Consider the following 16,881-nt stretch of genomic DNA (forward strand, 5'->3'; position numbering starts at 1 on the left):
CACAGAGCGAGATTGTGAGATCTCTCTCAAACATTTCTGTACACTTTGTGGCATGACGGTACAGTATATGGACACCTTTTTTTAGCCTACGCAAAGGCCTATACCACACCACATTTAGACTAGATTGATAATATTTTGAACATCGCAAAAAGGCTTATAGAATTGACTTTATGTGTACATGGGTCCTTTTCCATATTCATAGTTAAAGTGTCATTAATAGCAAAGGGCCCTGTCAGTACTAGGGGTGTCACGATTTCGATTTTATATCGAAATCGATCAAAATTACATCTCAACACTCAACACTCCTCTAATTTCAGGATGCAGCCAGTTAAAATATACACATCAACCTGAAATCTACCTGAATCTACTCTGAAATCACGGGTGTGGAAGTATTTTGTCGTTCATTCACGTCAATTAACACTAACGTAGCCTACTCAACTTAGCAAGTGAACAGATGATCTAGTTACAATCCAAAATTACTTTAAGGCTTAAAATGCACATTGATAAGTACATAATATGAACACTAACCTTGGGTCTCTTCGGAGTGTGCTGAAACAATCAAATTATCATTCTGTGTTGTTTCATTTCACTATGTTCACATCTCTTTTTAGCCCTGTTTACATTACAACCTCGCGGTTGGAACGGTTTCAAAATAAAAAGCGGTTTCAAAATAAAAGCCCCCCGAAACAGAAAAGGAAAAGGCCAAAAAAAGTCAATAACATATAAGGAATACATTAATAGTAATATACAAAAAAAGATTGAAAATCGAATCGAATCGTGACTTTAAAATAGAAAATTAAATCGAATCGAGGATTTGGAGAATCGTGACACCCCTAGTCAGCACACATCACAGTCCATTTACAATGTACGCCCTCCTGTTTGTCCTCTGTAGTCCTCCACTGCAGTATAGCTAGAGTTTCCTGAACTGCAAGCCCAAGTATTTCGGAACAGCTGTAGTTCATAGCAAACAGCTGTGGTGAAGGAGCCCCAAAAGAGTGCATGCCACACCTCACGGTGCTCTTTCATTGCAGTTCTAAAAATGTCTGTGTAGGACACCCAACACACACAGTCTAGCATGCTTTATACTGCTGTTACAGACACGTCTTGTCGTCTCATTGTAGTATTTTCAGAGTCAACACAGACTGGGTGTGTATTGGCATCCATCTTGGTGAATTGCTTTTTCATTGCACACCCTTTAAAGAAGTGAATGACTGCTCATTCAGCGTTCTGCTTTGTCCTCAAAATACAACTCCACAGAAAAGCGCTGCACTGGTGCAGATCACTCGTCTCACTCAGATGTAGTGCGGCAGGGCTTGTGGCTTAATGTCTGGCAACGCGTGGAGCGGGTGGCTTAATATCTGGCAACGTGTGGCTACTGGCGGCACTGGGGGAATTTACGGCGCATATGGGAACTCGCCGCGCCAGCAAGCTAGAACAATTTGTCATCGTCCAACTCTACCCAGCAAAGCAGCTTTGGCTCCCTGAGGAAGTGCTCGATCAATGTGTGAAGGAAGGAGGGGGGCCTGGTATGAAAGAATGGGGGAAAGAAAGTGCATGAGAGAGAGAGAGAGAAAGAGAGAGAGAGAGAGAGATGGTGGGTATGTGTTGAGGATTCAACCTTGGAAGATTAGGTAGGTTTGATGTTGTTAGGGGAAACAAGGGAGTGGAAAGAAAGAGGGGGCAGGAGAGAGGTAGTGAGAGATACAGAGAGAGAGATAAAGAGAGAGAGATAAAGAGAGAGAAAGAGAGATAGAAGGAGAATCAAAAGAGAGCACGTAGGAGAGGGGAGCGAACAGGAGGGAAGGATTTCTCCCGCAGCCGCACACTGCGGCGGTAACCCCCCCCCCCCCCATGACCCCCCCTCCACCTTTGAAAATCAATCAGCTGCTGACTTTCAGCTCCACCCCCACCCTCTGCCCAGACAATAGTGGCAGTGTGTGGGGAGGACAGATCTGAGCCCCCCCCCCTCTCTCTCTCTTTCTCTCTCTCTCCCTCCATGGGGCAGCAGGCAAAACAGCTGAGGGGAGGGGGCATAGAGGGAGGGCAGAGGTAGGAGAAGGAGGGAGAAAAATAAATAACAGGCGCAGAGATGGATGGACGGAAAAGAGATGGAATGAGTTTGGAAGATAAGAATGCTGGTGTGGTGGAGGTGTGAACGATAGCAGAAGGATGAGTGTGTAAACAGAGGTAGACGAAGAGAAAGGAAAGAAAGATAGAGAAAAACAGTTAAAAAGTTACTCAGGATTCTTGTTCCACTGTACAGGAATCAGTGGACATTGCTGGCGGAAAAGCAAGGGCAGCAAAATAGTACAAAGGTTGAGATAGGAGTATAAGAATAAAAGATTTATAAAGAGTGTGAACAGTACAGGGTGATAGCTTTAATTAATATGCAATCAGGAGAATGTGGAGGAGGAGTATGAGAGGGTGGTGATGGAGTGAAGAGGAGATGTGTGTGAGAGAGAGAGAGAGCAAGAATGGAGATGAAGATGTATGAGGTATTGGAAGAAGAGAAAGGAATGAAAGAGGGAGAGATGGATGGATCTGTGCCCTCACTGTCCTCCCCCTCTACTGGAGAGCGTCCTCCCACCACACTCAACACCTCTGCATTGTCAAGCACATGCCACTTCAGCTAATGAGAGACATGGCCAGAGAGAGAGAGAGAGAGAGAGAGAGAAAGAAAGAGTACAGTGAGAGAGGAGGCAAACACAAGGCGCCACCAGCTATGCATCGCAGACAGGGAGCCCTTCATCCCTTAAACAAATTAGCTAATTTGACCCAAAGTAGGGGGAAAATAGCAGATAAGCCCTTGGACTTTTTATTTTATTGTGGCATCATCACATACAATGGATTGGAAGGATTTGTGGATTTGTACTAGTGTACTAGCCGTAAGGCTTTCACCTTGACCCGGTGACCTTGACCTGCAGTGCTTTTGAAGTGCAGCTTTCAAACGGGCGAGCCAGCCAGGAGCGCCAGCAGAGAGAGAGAGAGAGGAGGTGGAGGAATTGATGAGGGGAGAAGAAAAGAGAAGAAGGGAGAGAGAGGGGGGATAGGAGAGGAGAGGGTTGGGGGAGGGATTCAGCATTGGCCTCTAAATCGTACATGTCTGTTGCCAGAGGGTTGGGGGGGGGGGGGGGGGGGGTTCCCATCCAACCATGAGCTGATCAGGGGGTACCCCGCAATTCAGAACAGAAAGAGAGAAAGGGAAAGAGAGAGTAAGTGGGCACTGACTCTGCTGCAGTGGGACTGTTTGGAAGAACAGCTGAAGCCTGGGGCGCGGGCGAAAGGGTATTGATTCAGAATGGAGGGGGTAATTAAATAGCAACAGAGGCATTGAGACCGACATGGGGCATGAATACATTATCATTGATGATGGCACTGGAGGTGAGAGAGAAAGAGACAGAGAGGGAGAGAGGGATGGCTGGATAGTGCTGGTGGAATGGAAAGGGTGATAGAGAGGGGAAAAGAGAGGGGGTTGTCAGGATGGAGAAAAAGGAACAAGCGAATCCTGTCTTTCATTCTATACTGTACTGGACAAAGGTTGAACGCAAACCCTTTCTTTGTTCCCTCTCTCAGCTCTACATACACGCCAATCTTTTGATCTTTGGTGTTCCATGGACCATACGACTGGCCTGTGCCCATTTTTCTTCTTCTGCATGCGTCTCCATTTGGAAATTTCCTTTCCAGTATCAGTTTGATATTAATTGAGGATGAAATCCCTTGAAAACTGCTTACTGAGCACAGACTGCTAACACACATGGATTAAGCTTGAGTCTGGGCTAAAGGCTGCAGTCTTAGGTTGGCATGTGGCCCCTTTGTTTGCACTATCCATGAAGACCTCCTGTGCCCACCCCACAGCTGCTGTCTGTCCCCCCACCCCCCACCCCCACATGCCCCCCATCCACTCAGCCATCCATTCCCCAGTACCCGCCCCCCCCCCCCCCCCCCCTCCCCACACACACACACACCCAAACCTCCAACTGTAATCTGGAATTAGTGCATCTGGGGATAGAGATGCGAGTGTGAGAGATTAACAAGCAGTCTGTCTCTCACACACGCTCCAGGCAAATACACTGACCATGTACGCACGTGCACACGCACACACACACACACACACACACCCACACACACACACACACACACACACACACACACACACACACAAAGAATATAGTACAGACTACATACACAAACCAACTTACTCTATCCTGGGGGCCCATACTAATTATGCATGTACGGTGTACACACACACACACACACACACACACACACACACACACACACACACACACCACACACACACACACACACACACACACACACACACACACACACATAGAGAATATAGTACAGACTCTTAACTACATACACAAACCAACTTACACTATATCCTGGGGGCCCATACTAATTATGCATGTACAGTGTACACACACACACACACACACACACACACAGACACACACACACCACACACACACACACACACACACACACACACGCATGCACACACACACACACTCAGGGGAAACGGGGAAACACACACACACACACAGATACACGTGCACGCACACACACACACACACACATACACACACACACACACACACAGAGAGAGGGAGCAGAAAAATGTGAAAAATATGAGATATGTTTAACATTTAACCCTCTCATGCTTGAATGGTTAAAAGCAAAGGGCCATCTGTGTGGGAAGCTGACACTGAGGTGTTTTAATGGAAGTTCAGGGCCCTGTGCTGAACCTGGGTGAATTCCCATGGAATACGATCCATGATGGATAATTCATAATGCATGATGGTTAATGACTTAAGATAGCAATATTAATACTACACTGCTTATGCGGTAGAACACAAGATTTACTTACTTGAATTGCATTTCTCATACTTCTCAGCTGTTTTGTTTGTGATCATATCTACTGCATAATTTCTTTAAAACCTCAAAACATCAGTCCAGCATGTGTAATTGTTGGAAGGCTATTGTTATTCTCATATGATTAAATGATTTCAAAACTTGACCTCAAGACCTCACTCAGACACTCAATCTGACTAACATTAGTGTTATGGTGAGCAGCACGATACTTAATCCCATCGAGTCTGCTCTTCATTAGACTGACAGCTCTCCGAGGTGAATAATAAACATGCATTAGCCCTGGTGAGACCTCATGTAGGGAGTGACACTGATTGGCCTTAATGTGATGCGACACCTTCATCCATCACTGGGCGTAGATCTGAGGATTAGCGTCTCCAACACCAGCTAGCGGCTGTGTGATCTGTAGATGGGAGATGTTGTGCATGTTCCTGCTCAAGATCAATCAGATCATAGCAGGCCCTGGAGGACCAAGGGCCCATGTGAATGAGAACAAGTAAGTGTTTGACACCAGCAGCACATAGCCCCTGGGCAAGCGGTGTTAGACCATGATAAAGATGTATTGATTCAGAGGTGTTAAGACCTCTATCTCCATCTCTCTGTCTTTGTGTGTGTTTGTGTGTGTATGTCTGTGATTGTGTATGTCTGTGTGTGTGTGTGTGTGTGTGTGTGTGTTTGTGTGTGTGTGTGCGGGTGTGTGTGTGTGTGTGTGTATGTGTGAGGGTGTATGTGTGTGTTGCATTTGACTATATATGTTTTAAGTTACACATGTTGAGGCTAACATAGATGTGGTGGACAGGAGCATTTTTAACATTCACAAATAGTGCTAATTGTGCAAGATGGTGCATACACACAAGTATTGCACATGTGAGCATGCATATGTGTGTGTATATGCATATATGTGCGTGTCCATGCATATATGTGTGTGTACATCTATGTGTGTGAAGCATGGCCGGATCAACTGTGCTGTGTCAGTACATGTGAGATTATCTCCCAGACTGTGATTAACACTCAGATTATTTCCACTGTTTACCCCCCCTCTGACCTAATCTGAGGTTTTAGCTTCATATTAACATGCCGATTATGCAGGATATCCTATGCAATTCCACCATAACCTCATATAGCAGTGAAGTGTAAATAAGTCCAAAGGACTAGATGAGCTGTTGTTGAGTTTGGACACTACGGATATATGTTGATGGTGTTAAATGAATGTGATTTATAGATACTGACAGTTTTTTTTGCTGTCATATACTTTTAAGTGTTTTTTTTTTCCACTTGGACACATACAGGTCTACTGAAGTATCGTGTAAGAACAATGACCCATTGAATGTGCACTCATGATTAAAAAGCTGTTGATGCACTCGTATGAAAACCACTGGCTGATAGCAATAGCAGAATCATCCAAGTCGATTGATTGCATGCAGAACATCACAATAAGCAATGCATGTAACCAGCAATCGTGAAAAAAGAGCTAAGTTATAAAACACAAACGGGTATGGTGCCATATGTGCCATGAAGAGCAAGTGCAAGTCAATTTCCTGGCTGACTCTTGAGGGAGAGATTGACAAGAGTGGCTTTTGAGGAAAGGAGTCCCCCGGGCTTTGGTGATGGCTGCAGCTCTGAATGGCCCGTCTTAATTCTGTCTCATTAACCATATGAGTCACTCTGGCTCAGTACACGGCAAAGGGCTCTAGGTAGGCTGCTCCAGCCTCTCCCTGTGCTGTGGAGTGGACTGCCAGAGCCACCTGCGTCATCACACCACCCTCGACGTGATTTAGCGAAGCTGCAGTGGTGGCTAATAAATAAAAGTAAATGGTGTTGATGCGCCTTGAAGTGGCGTTGTGGGGATCTGGTCCTGGTTTGGAGAGCAGCGTCCTTATCTGAGATGAGCTGGGGGTTAATGAGGTCCAGAAGAAAGGGGGTGTTAGTGGCCTCTGGTTTCTGTGTTGTGTCCGAGTGGACAGCAGACTCAGAGTGAAGGCAGGGATTGTTTGAGCTCTGGCTCAGTTGTGTTGGTTTAGTGATTCAGGGTAAGGCCTGTTTGTTTAGTGCTGGAGGTGTTTTCTCCACCTCTCTCTCTCCCACTCTCTGTGTCTCCTCTGCATCGGAAAGACTCTCTCTCTCTCTCTATGTGTGTGTGTGTGTGCTTCTCTTTCTTCCTTACACGTCTCTCTCTCTCTCTCTCTCCCTCGCTCTTTCTCTCTTTCTCTGTCTGTGAGTGTGTTTGTGTTCCATCTGCATTTCTCTCACTGTCTGTATGTGTGTGTTTGTGTTATATCTTTGCATTTCTCTCACTGTCTGTATGTGTGTGTTTGTGTTATATCTTTGCATTTCTCCCCCCCCTCCCTCTCTCTCTGTCTGTCTGTCTGTCTGTCTCTCTCTCTCTCGCTTGTTGTTTGAGTCTGGGGCCAAGAATAGGTCCCCAGTGTGTCTCTCATTATGTGTTCTGGAGAAAGCGCTGGTGAAGCCTCTTTGTTCCTGACGTGGACAGAGTTCTCTGAGGTTTTAATGAAAGCTGGCCTAAAAGCACACATGCATTCATTTCAGCTGGGTGTTCCCTCTTAAGTGCAGTGGAAATTCTATCTTTAGGAGGAAATAAGCACCGCCAATGGTGTACTGCAGGCTTGTTTGTCCACTTATAGCTTGCGTTGGAAGCATGCGTGTAATTTAGTTCAAATAGCTGTGGTGTTGGACTTTTAAAACAGCAAAAATGTCTGAGTCTCTCCCTCTGTCTGTGTGTGTGTGTGTGTGTGTGTGTGTGTGTGTGTGTGTGTGTGTGTGTGTGTGTGTGTGTGTGTGTGTGTGTGTGTGTCAGCATGCACATGAGCTCACAAGTGCTGGCCCGAGGCTGCTGTGGAGAGAAACAAAGACACCCCTGTGTTGAGTAAAGTTGTGGACTGGTTCACACTCACACTCAAATACACACACACACACACACACACAGACTCTGCACATAGCCTCTCATCACAACATCCACATGAGCATCGACTAGGTTTGACATTGTCTCTGCTGTCAAATTACAGCTTTTGTGAATTGAACTGAAGCAGTCAGACATCACAAACACAACAGACTCCACATGGACTGTAGCAATACCAAGATATAAAGCTTTGTTATGGCAAAGGGACTGAGTTGTATCAGCCCAATCCTTGAATCATTGTTGGTACTCTAATTGAGGGAAGTCGAAAGTTGTTTATGTGCTTCCTGTGATTTGACGTCATTGTGTTATCATTCCGCAGAAACTGAGCTCGACAAATAGATCATGTTTATTTTCTTACTGATGACACTGCTCACAACCAGTCCTAGTGGTGATGGTTCGCTGGTATTGAAAGTCTTGCATTGAGAAATCATTGTGTGACTTATTGTTAAGTAATGTTCCTCCAAGGAGCGTCGTCTGGGACGGCTGACCGTATACACAAGCCAATCCAGACTATTTTTATTTGTAGTTCGTTGATGGTTAAACAACCTACCAAGTGCTAGCAGAGCAGGTATGTCCTGCTCTATCTTTAAGAAGTGCTTGAAGACCGAACTCGAGAGTACCTCCTCTCCTAACACTTTTAAAACTCCAACACACCTAACATGCACTTACCATACACTTGCCTACCTCAACCTCCTCCTTCTACCACCATCTCCGATACACTTGACTAGTGGGGTACTTTAACTTCTGCACTCCTATCCTCTGGTAATAATATTTATTATTGTAGTATTTGTTACCTAAGGTATCCCCTCCATATAGTAGTATTTATTGTTGTAATTATTGTCACCTAAGGTGTCCCCTTTTTTGTTCACTTTTTCAATCACATCACATTCAAATGATTTTAATGTGACTGATATGGACAGGTCATTAGATATAGAAAAGGCAAGCAGACAGGAAAGTCTTTACAACCCACAAATAGAAAACAATATCCTGAGCGATATGCTGTTATTGTATATACAGCCGCGATGAAAGACAAGGTCAATCCCCTCCACACACCCATCTTCATCTCCCCCAGATCACCTACCCTGACCCCATCCCTCAGTTCCAGCAGGCATCAAACGTAGCCTCCCTACCCACCTCTTCCCCACCACCCTACATATGCACATATACTCACCTCCTGCCTCCCCTTTGCCCTGTTTAAAGAGGACTTCCTGCCTCCCAAACAGTTCTCAGGAAGTGGGAGCCCGTCTAACAATGAGCAGAAATGAGAGTGGGGGGTCTGAGAGGATGGGGAGGAGGGGTCTGACAGCCGAGAGGAGCGGGTGGATGAGGTTGGGGGGGTGGGGGGTGGGGGTGGAGATGAAGACAGACAGACAGACAGAAAAGGAAGGCTGTCTCCGAAAGAGGGATGACAACAGCACCATGGGGGGGGGGTTGGGATATGGGGGGATCAGGGGGATGTGTGCACTCATGCCTGGGGTGTGTTTATGAAGTGTGGGAGGGGGGGCTCGTTAGTGCAGATTGTTGGGAGGACACTGGCACAGCCACTTACAGGAGAATTAGCCCAACTAGGAACTCATATAGGCAGGAAATTACCACAGGCCCCCACTCAACCCACTAGCAGCCGTGTGGGGTATCCGCTGTCATTTATTCCATGCAGTTCATGCTAATTGCCTGTATTTGAGACCATACTGGTGAGGATTGGGGATTTTGAATGGGGAATTGTGGGATGGTGGAGGAGTGCATTTGCCTTTTCTTCGATGCAATTCTGCTCTAATGTATTGCTCTGGATAAGATGCAGCTGTCTGTATGCACATGGGTCATATCATTTGCATAGTGAATTAGTAACCAGAGTAGAACAGAACAGTATATACATGTATTTATCAGTATGTATTTTCCCCACTCCTGCTTGTTCTGTTAGGATAACCCTGGACTGAGATGACTATCCTATTAGTCCAAGGAATATCCCTTTTTTATGTCTAAGGTCTCAAATAAACATGTTTTTGTGCTCAACATTTAATCCAACAGGGAGGATGTTGAATTAATTTCCTCTTTGAGTGAAAAGTGCACAGGGCTTACATTAGCACGGTTCCCTTCCCTTTTAACCAGCGTGACCGCATTTGCATACATTTGTGTGTGTTTGGGCCGGGCTGTTTTTGGGAACCAAGGCCTGCAAACTAACTGGCCCTGTCTTGTGCTTTTGTCTTTCTGCAGCCTGCAATGTCACCATCCACAACCGCTGCCGAGACACACTGCCCAACTGTGCCAAAATGAAACAAAAGGTAATCCAAGTGTCATGGCTACACAGTATACATGGGCCTGAGTCCAACATCTCTTAATATCAATAAAGCTGAAATATCTTTACAATAAAAGATGGATGTGGTTCCAACAGCATTTAAACAAAGCATTTAAAAAATTAAAAAATATGTTTTGAAGCTGAAAAGCTGTTCAAAATGTTTTTTTGAATTTGGATATCACTATCTCTGTGAACAGGTTAAAGTTTTTGTATCAATTTTGTGACTGAAACTGACAATAGCTGCTGTCTCTCCTCCTGTGACTTACAGCAACAGAAGTTGGCCCTGGTGCGCAACAGCTCAGCCCTCCAGAACGTCGCCATGCGATCTAAAAGTGAGTATTCCTCCTTCACTCCCTCGGAAGTGGACACTTATGTCCAATCCCTCCACTCTTTTTTTTTTCTCATTCTCTCCCAAGAGGTTTACGGAGGTCAGTGTACATGCCATTGAGTCTCTACACTGCCACCTGTGGGTTAGAAAAGCCCACTGCAGTAAGCCAGTGTCGGTCACTTTTACAGTATTTGTACAGAGCAAATGTCACTATTTGTAGTGTTTCATGTGGTTGTCATTGTTCTGTGCAACTGGTGGGGATAGCTCATGTTCCAAAGACGTGGTGGCAGAGAGAGGATGGGTTTGTCCTCCAGCTCCACTGCATCTGGGAACAGGAAAAGCCGGTGTTGGCTGTACTACCTGCTAAACAAATTAGTCAGTCTTTATTGCCACATGGCCTTTCCATGCTTATCTATATGTGTCATCAGCAAACACTACTGGCCCTGTCAAACAGTTACAATTATCCACTAGTACATCCACTACTACACTGAGAATACTACCCGTGTCTGTACAAAATGAGACATTCAGTGCAACAGCTGCTGAATACTAGCTGCTTGATTGATCTATGTTGGTTGTAAGTTCTCTGTTCTGTTTGTCCCTCTGCAGCACCCATGATGAAGGAGAGGCCCAACTCGGCCATCTACCCCTCAGACAGCCTGAGGCAGTCGCTGCTGGGAGCACGGCGGGTCCGCTCCGGACTCTCCGGACTCTCCAAGAGCGTCTCCACCAATAATATCGCAGGGTGAGTCCACTAGACACACTGCAGATGTGAATAAAGTAGTAATGAATCAGTAATGAATAAAGTAGAATACAGTAAGGAGTGGAGTGTTGCTATGACTACATGTGTGTCAGCATACTCTGATCATGTTGGATTTAATGTTTGTGTGTGCGTGTGTGTGTGTGTGCGTGTGTGTTTGTGTGTGCGTGTTTGCATGTGTGTGTATAGGAACTTGAACGATGACTCCCCTCTGGGTTTGCGGCGGATCCTGTCTCAGTCCACAGACTCTCTGAACTTCAGGAACAGAGCCATGTCCATGGAGTCCTTGAATGATGAGGGTAAGACACACACAGACAGATGAGGGTAATACACACATAGACAGAAAGTGGGGAGGATGACTCAGCATTAAAATCATGCCCATGGAGTCTTTGAATGATGAGGGTAAGACACACACAGACAGAGAGAGTCGAGGATGACTCAGCATTCAAATCATAGAACACATGAGTAAGAGTGGAAAAGATAGAGTGGGATAAACACAGAGACCAAAAGATAAACATCTCGTAGAAGACAGAGTTGAGTTGAAAGAGAGGTAACGTTGTTTAGTGAAAGAGAAATGTAAAGTCTGTGAGGTAGCGAAATGTGAAGAGGGAAACAGAATGGGAAATGTGAAAGAGAAATAGGCACATTGAAAGAAGCTGAAGACAACATGATGTAAAAGACAACAACGATGTAGGCAGTTTTAAAGCTGATCCCTGCTCCTTCCTCCCCTCTTCTGACCCTCTCTTTCTTTCTCTCTTTGTCTTTTTCTCTCTCTCTCTCTTTCTCTTTCTGTCCTCCTCCAGGTGAGACGTACTACGCCTCTGTGCTGGAGGAGCTGGAGAAGGATGGAAAGGACTTCGAGGCGGACTCCTGGAGCATGGCCGTCGACTCCTCCTACCTGCAGACACACCGCAAAGACGTCATCAAGCGGCAGGACGTCATCTATGGTTAGTCCTGCCTACGACCTCTTACCTCTCTTTCCCGTGTGTCTATCTATCTTAATCTTACCCATCTGCTTTTACACATGACCCTGGTCATTTAGGGCAACAGGGGATAGTTATGGGAGCCATATTTATTGAGAGTTATTGAGCCATATTTATCTCTTTATCGCTCTCTCGCTCTGTCTCTCTTCCTTTTTTCTCTCTCTCTCTCTCTTCCTCATCCCTCTCTCTCTCTCCTCTCAGAGCTGATCCAGACGGAGCTGCACCATGTGCGGACGTTGCGGATCATGGAGGTGTTCCGGCGGGGCATGCTGGAGGAGCTGATGGTGGAGCCGGGCGTGGCACACGCCATCTTCCCCTGCCTGGACCGGCTGCGGGAGCTGCACGCGCGCTTCCTCGGCCAGCTGCTCATGAGGAAGAACCACAGCCTGGCGCCCGGCAGCAGCACCAACTTCACCATCCACCAGCTGGGCGACGTGCTGGTGGAACAGGTACAGAGGGGGGAGAATCAGCACACACACACACACACACACACACATGGAGACACACACACACACACATGCATACTCAAACAGTCATACAAATAAACAAAAATATCATTAATTAGGTGGGGGATGGGGGGAGATATTTTGGTGGATGGGCATGGCTGTGTGCATGTTCACTCAGAGTGTGTATTCATTTCAGCGATGGCATCTCTGTACCTACACACACGCACAGTCGCACACACTCACCTGCGCACACACGTGTGCCACTATTAATAAGGTGGGAGTTGTATGGGTGGAACAAGGAGACATAGATTATTACCACTAAACACACACACACACACACACCTAGGAATGCTACTAAATAGTTCAAACAGGGAGGAGCTGGCACATATGAAAAGAATTGGTAATCGCAACATAATGCTCACGAAGACATTACTCACAGTCATAAACACTGGACACACACACTCTTTCACACACTCATTCACTCTTGTTTCTGTCTTCCTGTGTGTCACAGTTCTCAGGCCAGTATGCTGATGAAATGAGGAAGTGCTACGCAGAGTTCTGCAGCCGCCACTTAAAGGCCGTCAAGCTCTACAAGGAGCTCCTGGCCAGAGACAAGAGGTTCCAGCAGTTCATACGGGTGAGAGGAACAGCAGAGCGAGAGAGAAAGAGATAGAGAGAGAGATGAAGGAGTGAAACAGCAGTGTCAGGAGTTTTTTTGACAGAGTAGAGGCCAGAGCCAAACCTCCACTCATGGCCAGAGATGGTGTCTGATGTGTGCTTACTTCTGCAAGCATTGACACAGTCATTAGTTGCATTTATGAAATTCACACCATTCTACACTGTTATGTAGTACAAGACAAACAAGGAAACTTTATGATTTTTGCTTGAAGCTAAAGAAGTCAGTGAATGTGTGTATGGGGGAAACTTATGACATCATCGCTCATGGCTGGTCCACTGTGTTCCCTTTCCTCGACAGCGGGTGAGCAGGGGACCCCTGTTGCGTCGCCATGGTGTCCAAGAATGTACCCTGCTGGTCACACAGCGCATCACCAAGTACCCAGTCCTCATTCAGCGTATCCTAGACAACACGAAAGGTAAATAAAGGTCTTGCTGCGCTCTTAGCAGTTTAAGAAGCATGACAGATTGTGCATTTAAATGCCTCAAGTGCTTCTTGAGTTAATGTAAATGTATTGCAAGATTAAATGCCTTCTGTACCTCCTACAGGCTGGGTAATTTGACTTTCACTTTGTGCTTGTGTTAGTACTCCCAAGGCGTTTAGTCTCTCCACTCTCTCTTTCCTTTACCTTACCTTGACACCTACAGTATCTATGTCTGTGTAGTAAAGTAAAGGTTACTCCTAATGAACAACTCTAAAAAAACACATCACCGTAATAATAAACATAAAAAAGCAGTTGTATTCAGTAAACTGAAGACTGAGACTCATGTACTGTCCCTTGTCCCCACACTGGTTTACTGAAAAGTATGTCACGTAACATCCATAACAAACAATAAACAATATTTCTTAGTAAACAGTAACTAACCCCCTAAGTTGTCTCGTGTCCTCCTGCCTCTACAGGTAGTGAAGAGAAGACTGAATCATGTAAAGATGAATCTGAATCATGTTGCCATAATTCTGAGTAAAGAGAAAGTAACTCCTGCGTTGTCCGTCTCCAGGCAGTGAGGAGGAGGCCGAGTCTATGGCCCAGGCGCTGACCCTGCTGCGGGAGCTGCTGAGCTCGGTGGACCATCAGGTGCAGGAGCTGGAGCACACGCAGCGGCTGCAGGAGATCCGCGCCCGGCTAGACCCGCGCGCCGAGGCCGAGGTGCGCGGCGGTGGCGTGTTCCGTGGCGGCGAGCTGCTCCGACGCAGGCTCGTGCACGAGGGCACGTTGCTGTGGAAGACCGCCAACTCGCGCCTCAAAGGTATTGCTTCCCTTGACTTAACTCCACTAAAACTGCCATTCGGTTCTATACACTAACTTGTCCTTGTCAAATTGTACCTTGATTGTTCCCTTTTTTCTCGCTTTGGATAAAAGTGTCAGCTAAATGACTAAATGTAATTGTAAATGTAGATAAGGTAACACGCCTCAAAGAAACAGACTCATGTAGGGACACTATCACAGAGATTTCAATAATACTTATCAACAACCGAAGTCTAAAAGGAAATGCCGGCGGATGAGCCCAGGGGATGAAGAGATGGTAGTATGGACACAATAAGTGTTATCAGTAAGGAGAGGGCACAGGGATGTATAGATATGTCCTGAAACACGCAGAATGCAGGTAAAGAAGGTAGTAGCACATATTCACACTTATAACAGCCAGCCACTTGTGCTATCTGATCTGAAGTGGTTAAAGGTGTCCGCCCACGGTGAAATGCTTTAGCAAATGCGATCAGGAAGGGCAAGTGTCTGTTGTTGGGCGTGTGTGTGTCTCCTGGCTTGAGCATTTGGCAAACATCATATTTGGAGAGGAAAAGCATGAGTGCCTTCACTATATATATTGACATTAATAACAGGAGTGTATTAATAAACCTGTTGTTGTGTTGGTAGACGTTCAGGTCCTGTTGATGACGGACATCCTGGTGTTCATGCAAGAAAAAGACCAGAAGTACTTCTTCCCCGGTCTGGTGAGTCACCCCCCCCCATCCCTCTCTTTCTCTCTCCATCTATTTTGTTACAGTAATTAACAACTATATTATTAACTCGGATAATGACAAAAAAAAAAACCTGTGTGTCCTCAGGATAAGCCTGCGGTGCTGTCACTGCAAAATCTGATCGTGAGGGACATAGCCAATCAGGAGCGAGGCATGTTTCTCATCAGCGACTCCACGCCCCCAGACATGTACGAACTGCACGCCGCCTCCAAAGATGACAGGAACAACTGGATGCGTGTCATCCAGCAGACCGTCAGCTGGTGAGTCAGTGTGCTCTCTCCCTCTCTCACACCACCACATGCAGGCACGGATGCTTGCATATCTGTGCATGTCGACAGACAAACAATGGCCTCAAAAGGAAACAGCTTCTGGATGTACCTCATATGACAGGCATGAGTCCTATCTCCCAACATCACCACTCACACACACTACACCTGAGATCATACACAATCAAAAACCCAAATTTAAACTCAGACTGTCCACATAAAGTCCCAAAGCCCCTCTATCCCAGTGTAACTCATGTATTTCTCTCTCTCTCTCTCTCTCTCTCTCTCTCTCTCTCTCTCTCTCTCTCTCTCTCTCTCTCAGCTGTCCATCCAGAGAGGATTTCCCCCTCATTGAGACGGAGGACAAGGCCTTACTCCGCCGGCTTAGAGGTTAGTGCCCTGGGAACTACTTGTACCATGTGCTGTTTTTATCCCCTCAACTTAATTTTCTCTTTCTGTCTCTCTCAGTTCTTTTCTGTTTTTTTCTTCCTCATTTTGAGTTTATAATTCTCAGACTCACACTCAAACACCATAACCGCTTTGTTGCATTGAGATGCAGCACTCACTATTTTTTGCTAATGTAAACAGAATGCTGGCAAAAACTCATTCACTGGGGGTTCTTTATCAAACCCCAGAAATAAATGAAAGTGAGTGAGAGCATGCTACCTCAGTAGTGTTATATTCAGATGTAGCATGATTTCCACCCGATACTGAAGACATGTTCTTTCTTGCTTATTATATGTCTCTGAATGATACTGAATGGGGAACAGTTAAAATAGATTCAATTTTAATAGAGCTTGTGTTCCTCTTACTTCTTTTTTATACTTGTGCTGAATTTCCCTCCCTCCCTCTCTCTCTCTCTCTCTTTCTCTGTTACAGCTGATATCCAGCAGAAGGACCGTGAGGTCCTGGAGCTTCTGCAGGAGCGGGTGACCCTGTTCTCTGACCTGGCCGAGGTCACCAGCAGCCAAGAGGTCACGCTCCCCAACAACAGCAGGAATCTCTTCAGGGCGGACACGCCCCACGCACCGCAGGCTGAGAAAATCCTCACCGAAGCCATCGCCGAAGGTGAGAGACTGGAAAAGAGAGGGATAAAAAGGGATGAGAGAGATGGAGTGAGAGAGAGAGAGATAGAGAAGAGAACAAGTACAAAAGGGTTGAGATCTACCTATCAAATGCTAGCGTGACAATATCCCTGTGCAACTGAGGGTACCTTGGTTACATAGATATTAACGGCTTCTTTTTAATATCCTGGTTAAAGTAAATATTTGACAATTTTCAATACAGATGGCTATTGGTCTGAGCAAACTGTAGTAGATTTTTTTCTATTTGTTTTAGGCTCACATCAAACTTAACATGGGCG

At 45.9% G+C, this 16,881-nt stretch overlaps 1 protein-coding gene across 10 annotated transcripts in view; it reads left to right on the top strand.

The window, feature by feature from the left end:
• Window positions 1-16,881, top strand: part of arhgef2b (rho/rac guanine nucleotide exchange factor (GEF) 2b) — a 53,041-nt gene that overhangs the window by 31,744 nt on the left and 4,416 nt on the right. For all 10 annotated transcript variants that reach the window (XM_076280384.1, XM_076280393.1, XM_076280385.1 and 7 more), the window contains 13 exons: window positions 10,004-10,071; window positions 10,354-10,417; window positions 11,020-11,155; window positions 11,360-11,469; window positions 11,974-12,117; window positions 12,355-12,602; window positions 13,111-13,236; window positions 13,576-13,693; window positions 14,274-14,522; window positions 15,149-15,225; window positions 15,340-15,512; window positions 15,841-15,908; window positions 16,398-16,586. In XM_076280384.1, the coding sequence (XP_076136499.1) occupies window positions 10,004-10,071; window positions 10,354-10,417; window positions 11,020-11,155; window positions 11,360-11,469; window positions 11,974-12,117; window positions 12,355-12,602; window positions 13,111-13,236; window positions 13,576-13,693; window positions 14,274-14,522; window positions 15,149-15,225; window positions 15,340-15,512; window positions 15,841-15,908; window positions 16,398-16,586 (1,770 nt within the window). The remainder of the gene's footprint in view (window positions 1-10,003; window positions 10,072-10,353; window positions 10,418-11,019; window positions 11,156-11,359; window positions 11,470-11,973; window positions 12,118-12,354; window positions 12,603-13,110; window positions 13,237-13,575; window positions 13,694-14,273; window positions 14,523-15,148; window positions 15,226-15,339; window positions 15,513-15,840; window positions 15,909-16,397; window positions 16,587-16,881) is intronic.

The sequence above is a fragment of the Alosa pseudoharengus genome, unplaced genomic scaffold (assembly GCF_046254945.1).
Source record: "Alosa pseudoharengus isolate Yale_2024_CS ecotype anadromous, Long Island Sound unplaced genomic scaffold, YU_APseudo_1.1 YU_APseudo_1.1_scf_12, whole genome shotgun sequence".
NCBI classification, from domain to species: Eukaryota; Metazoa; Chordata; class Actinopteri; order Clupeiformes; family Clupeidae; genus Alosa; species Alosa pseudoharengus.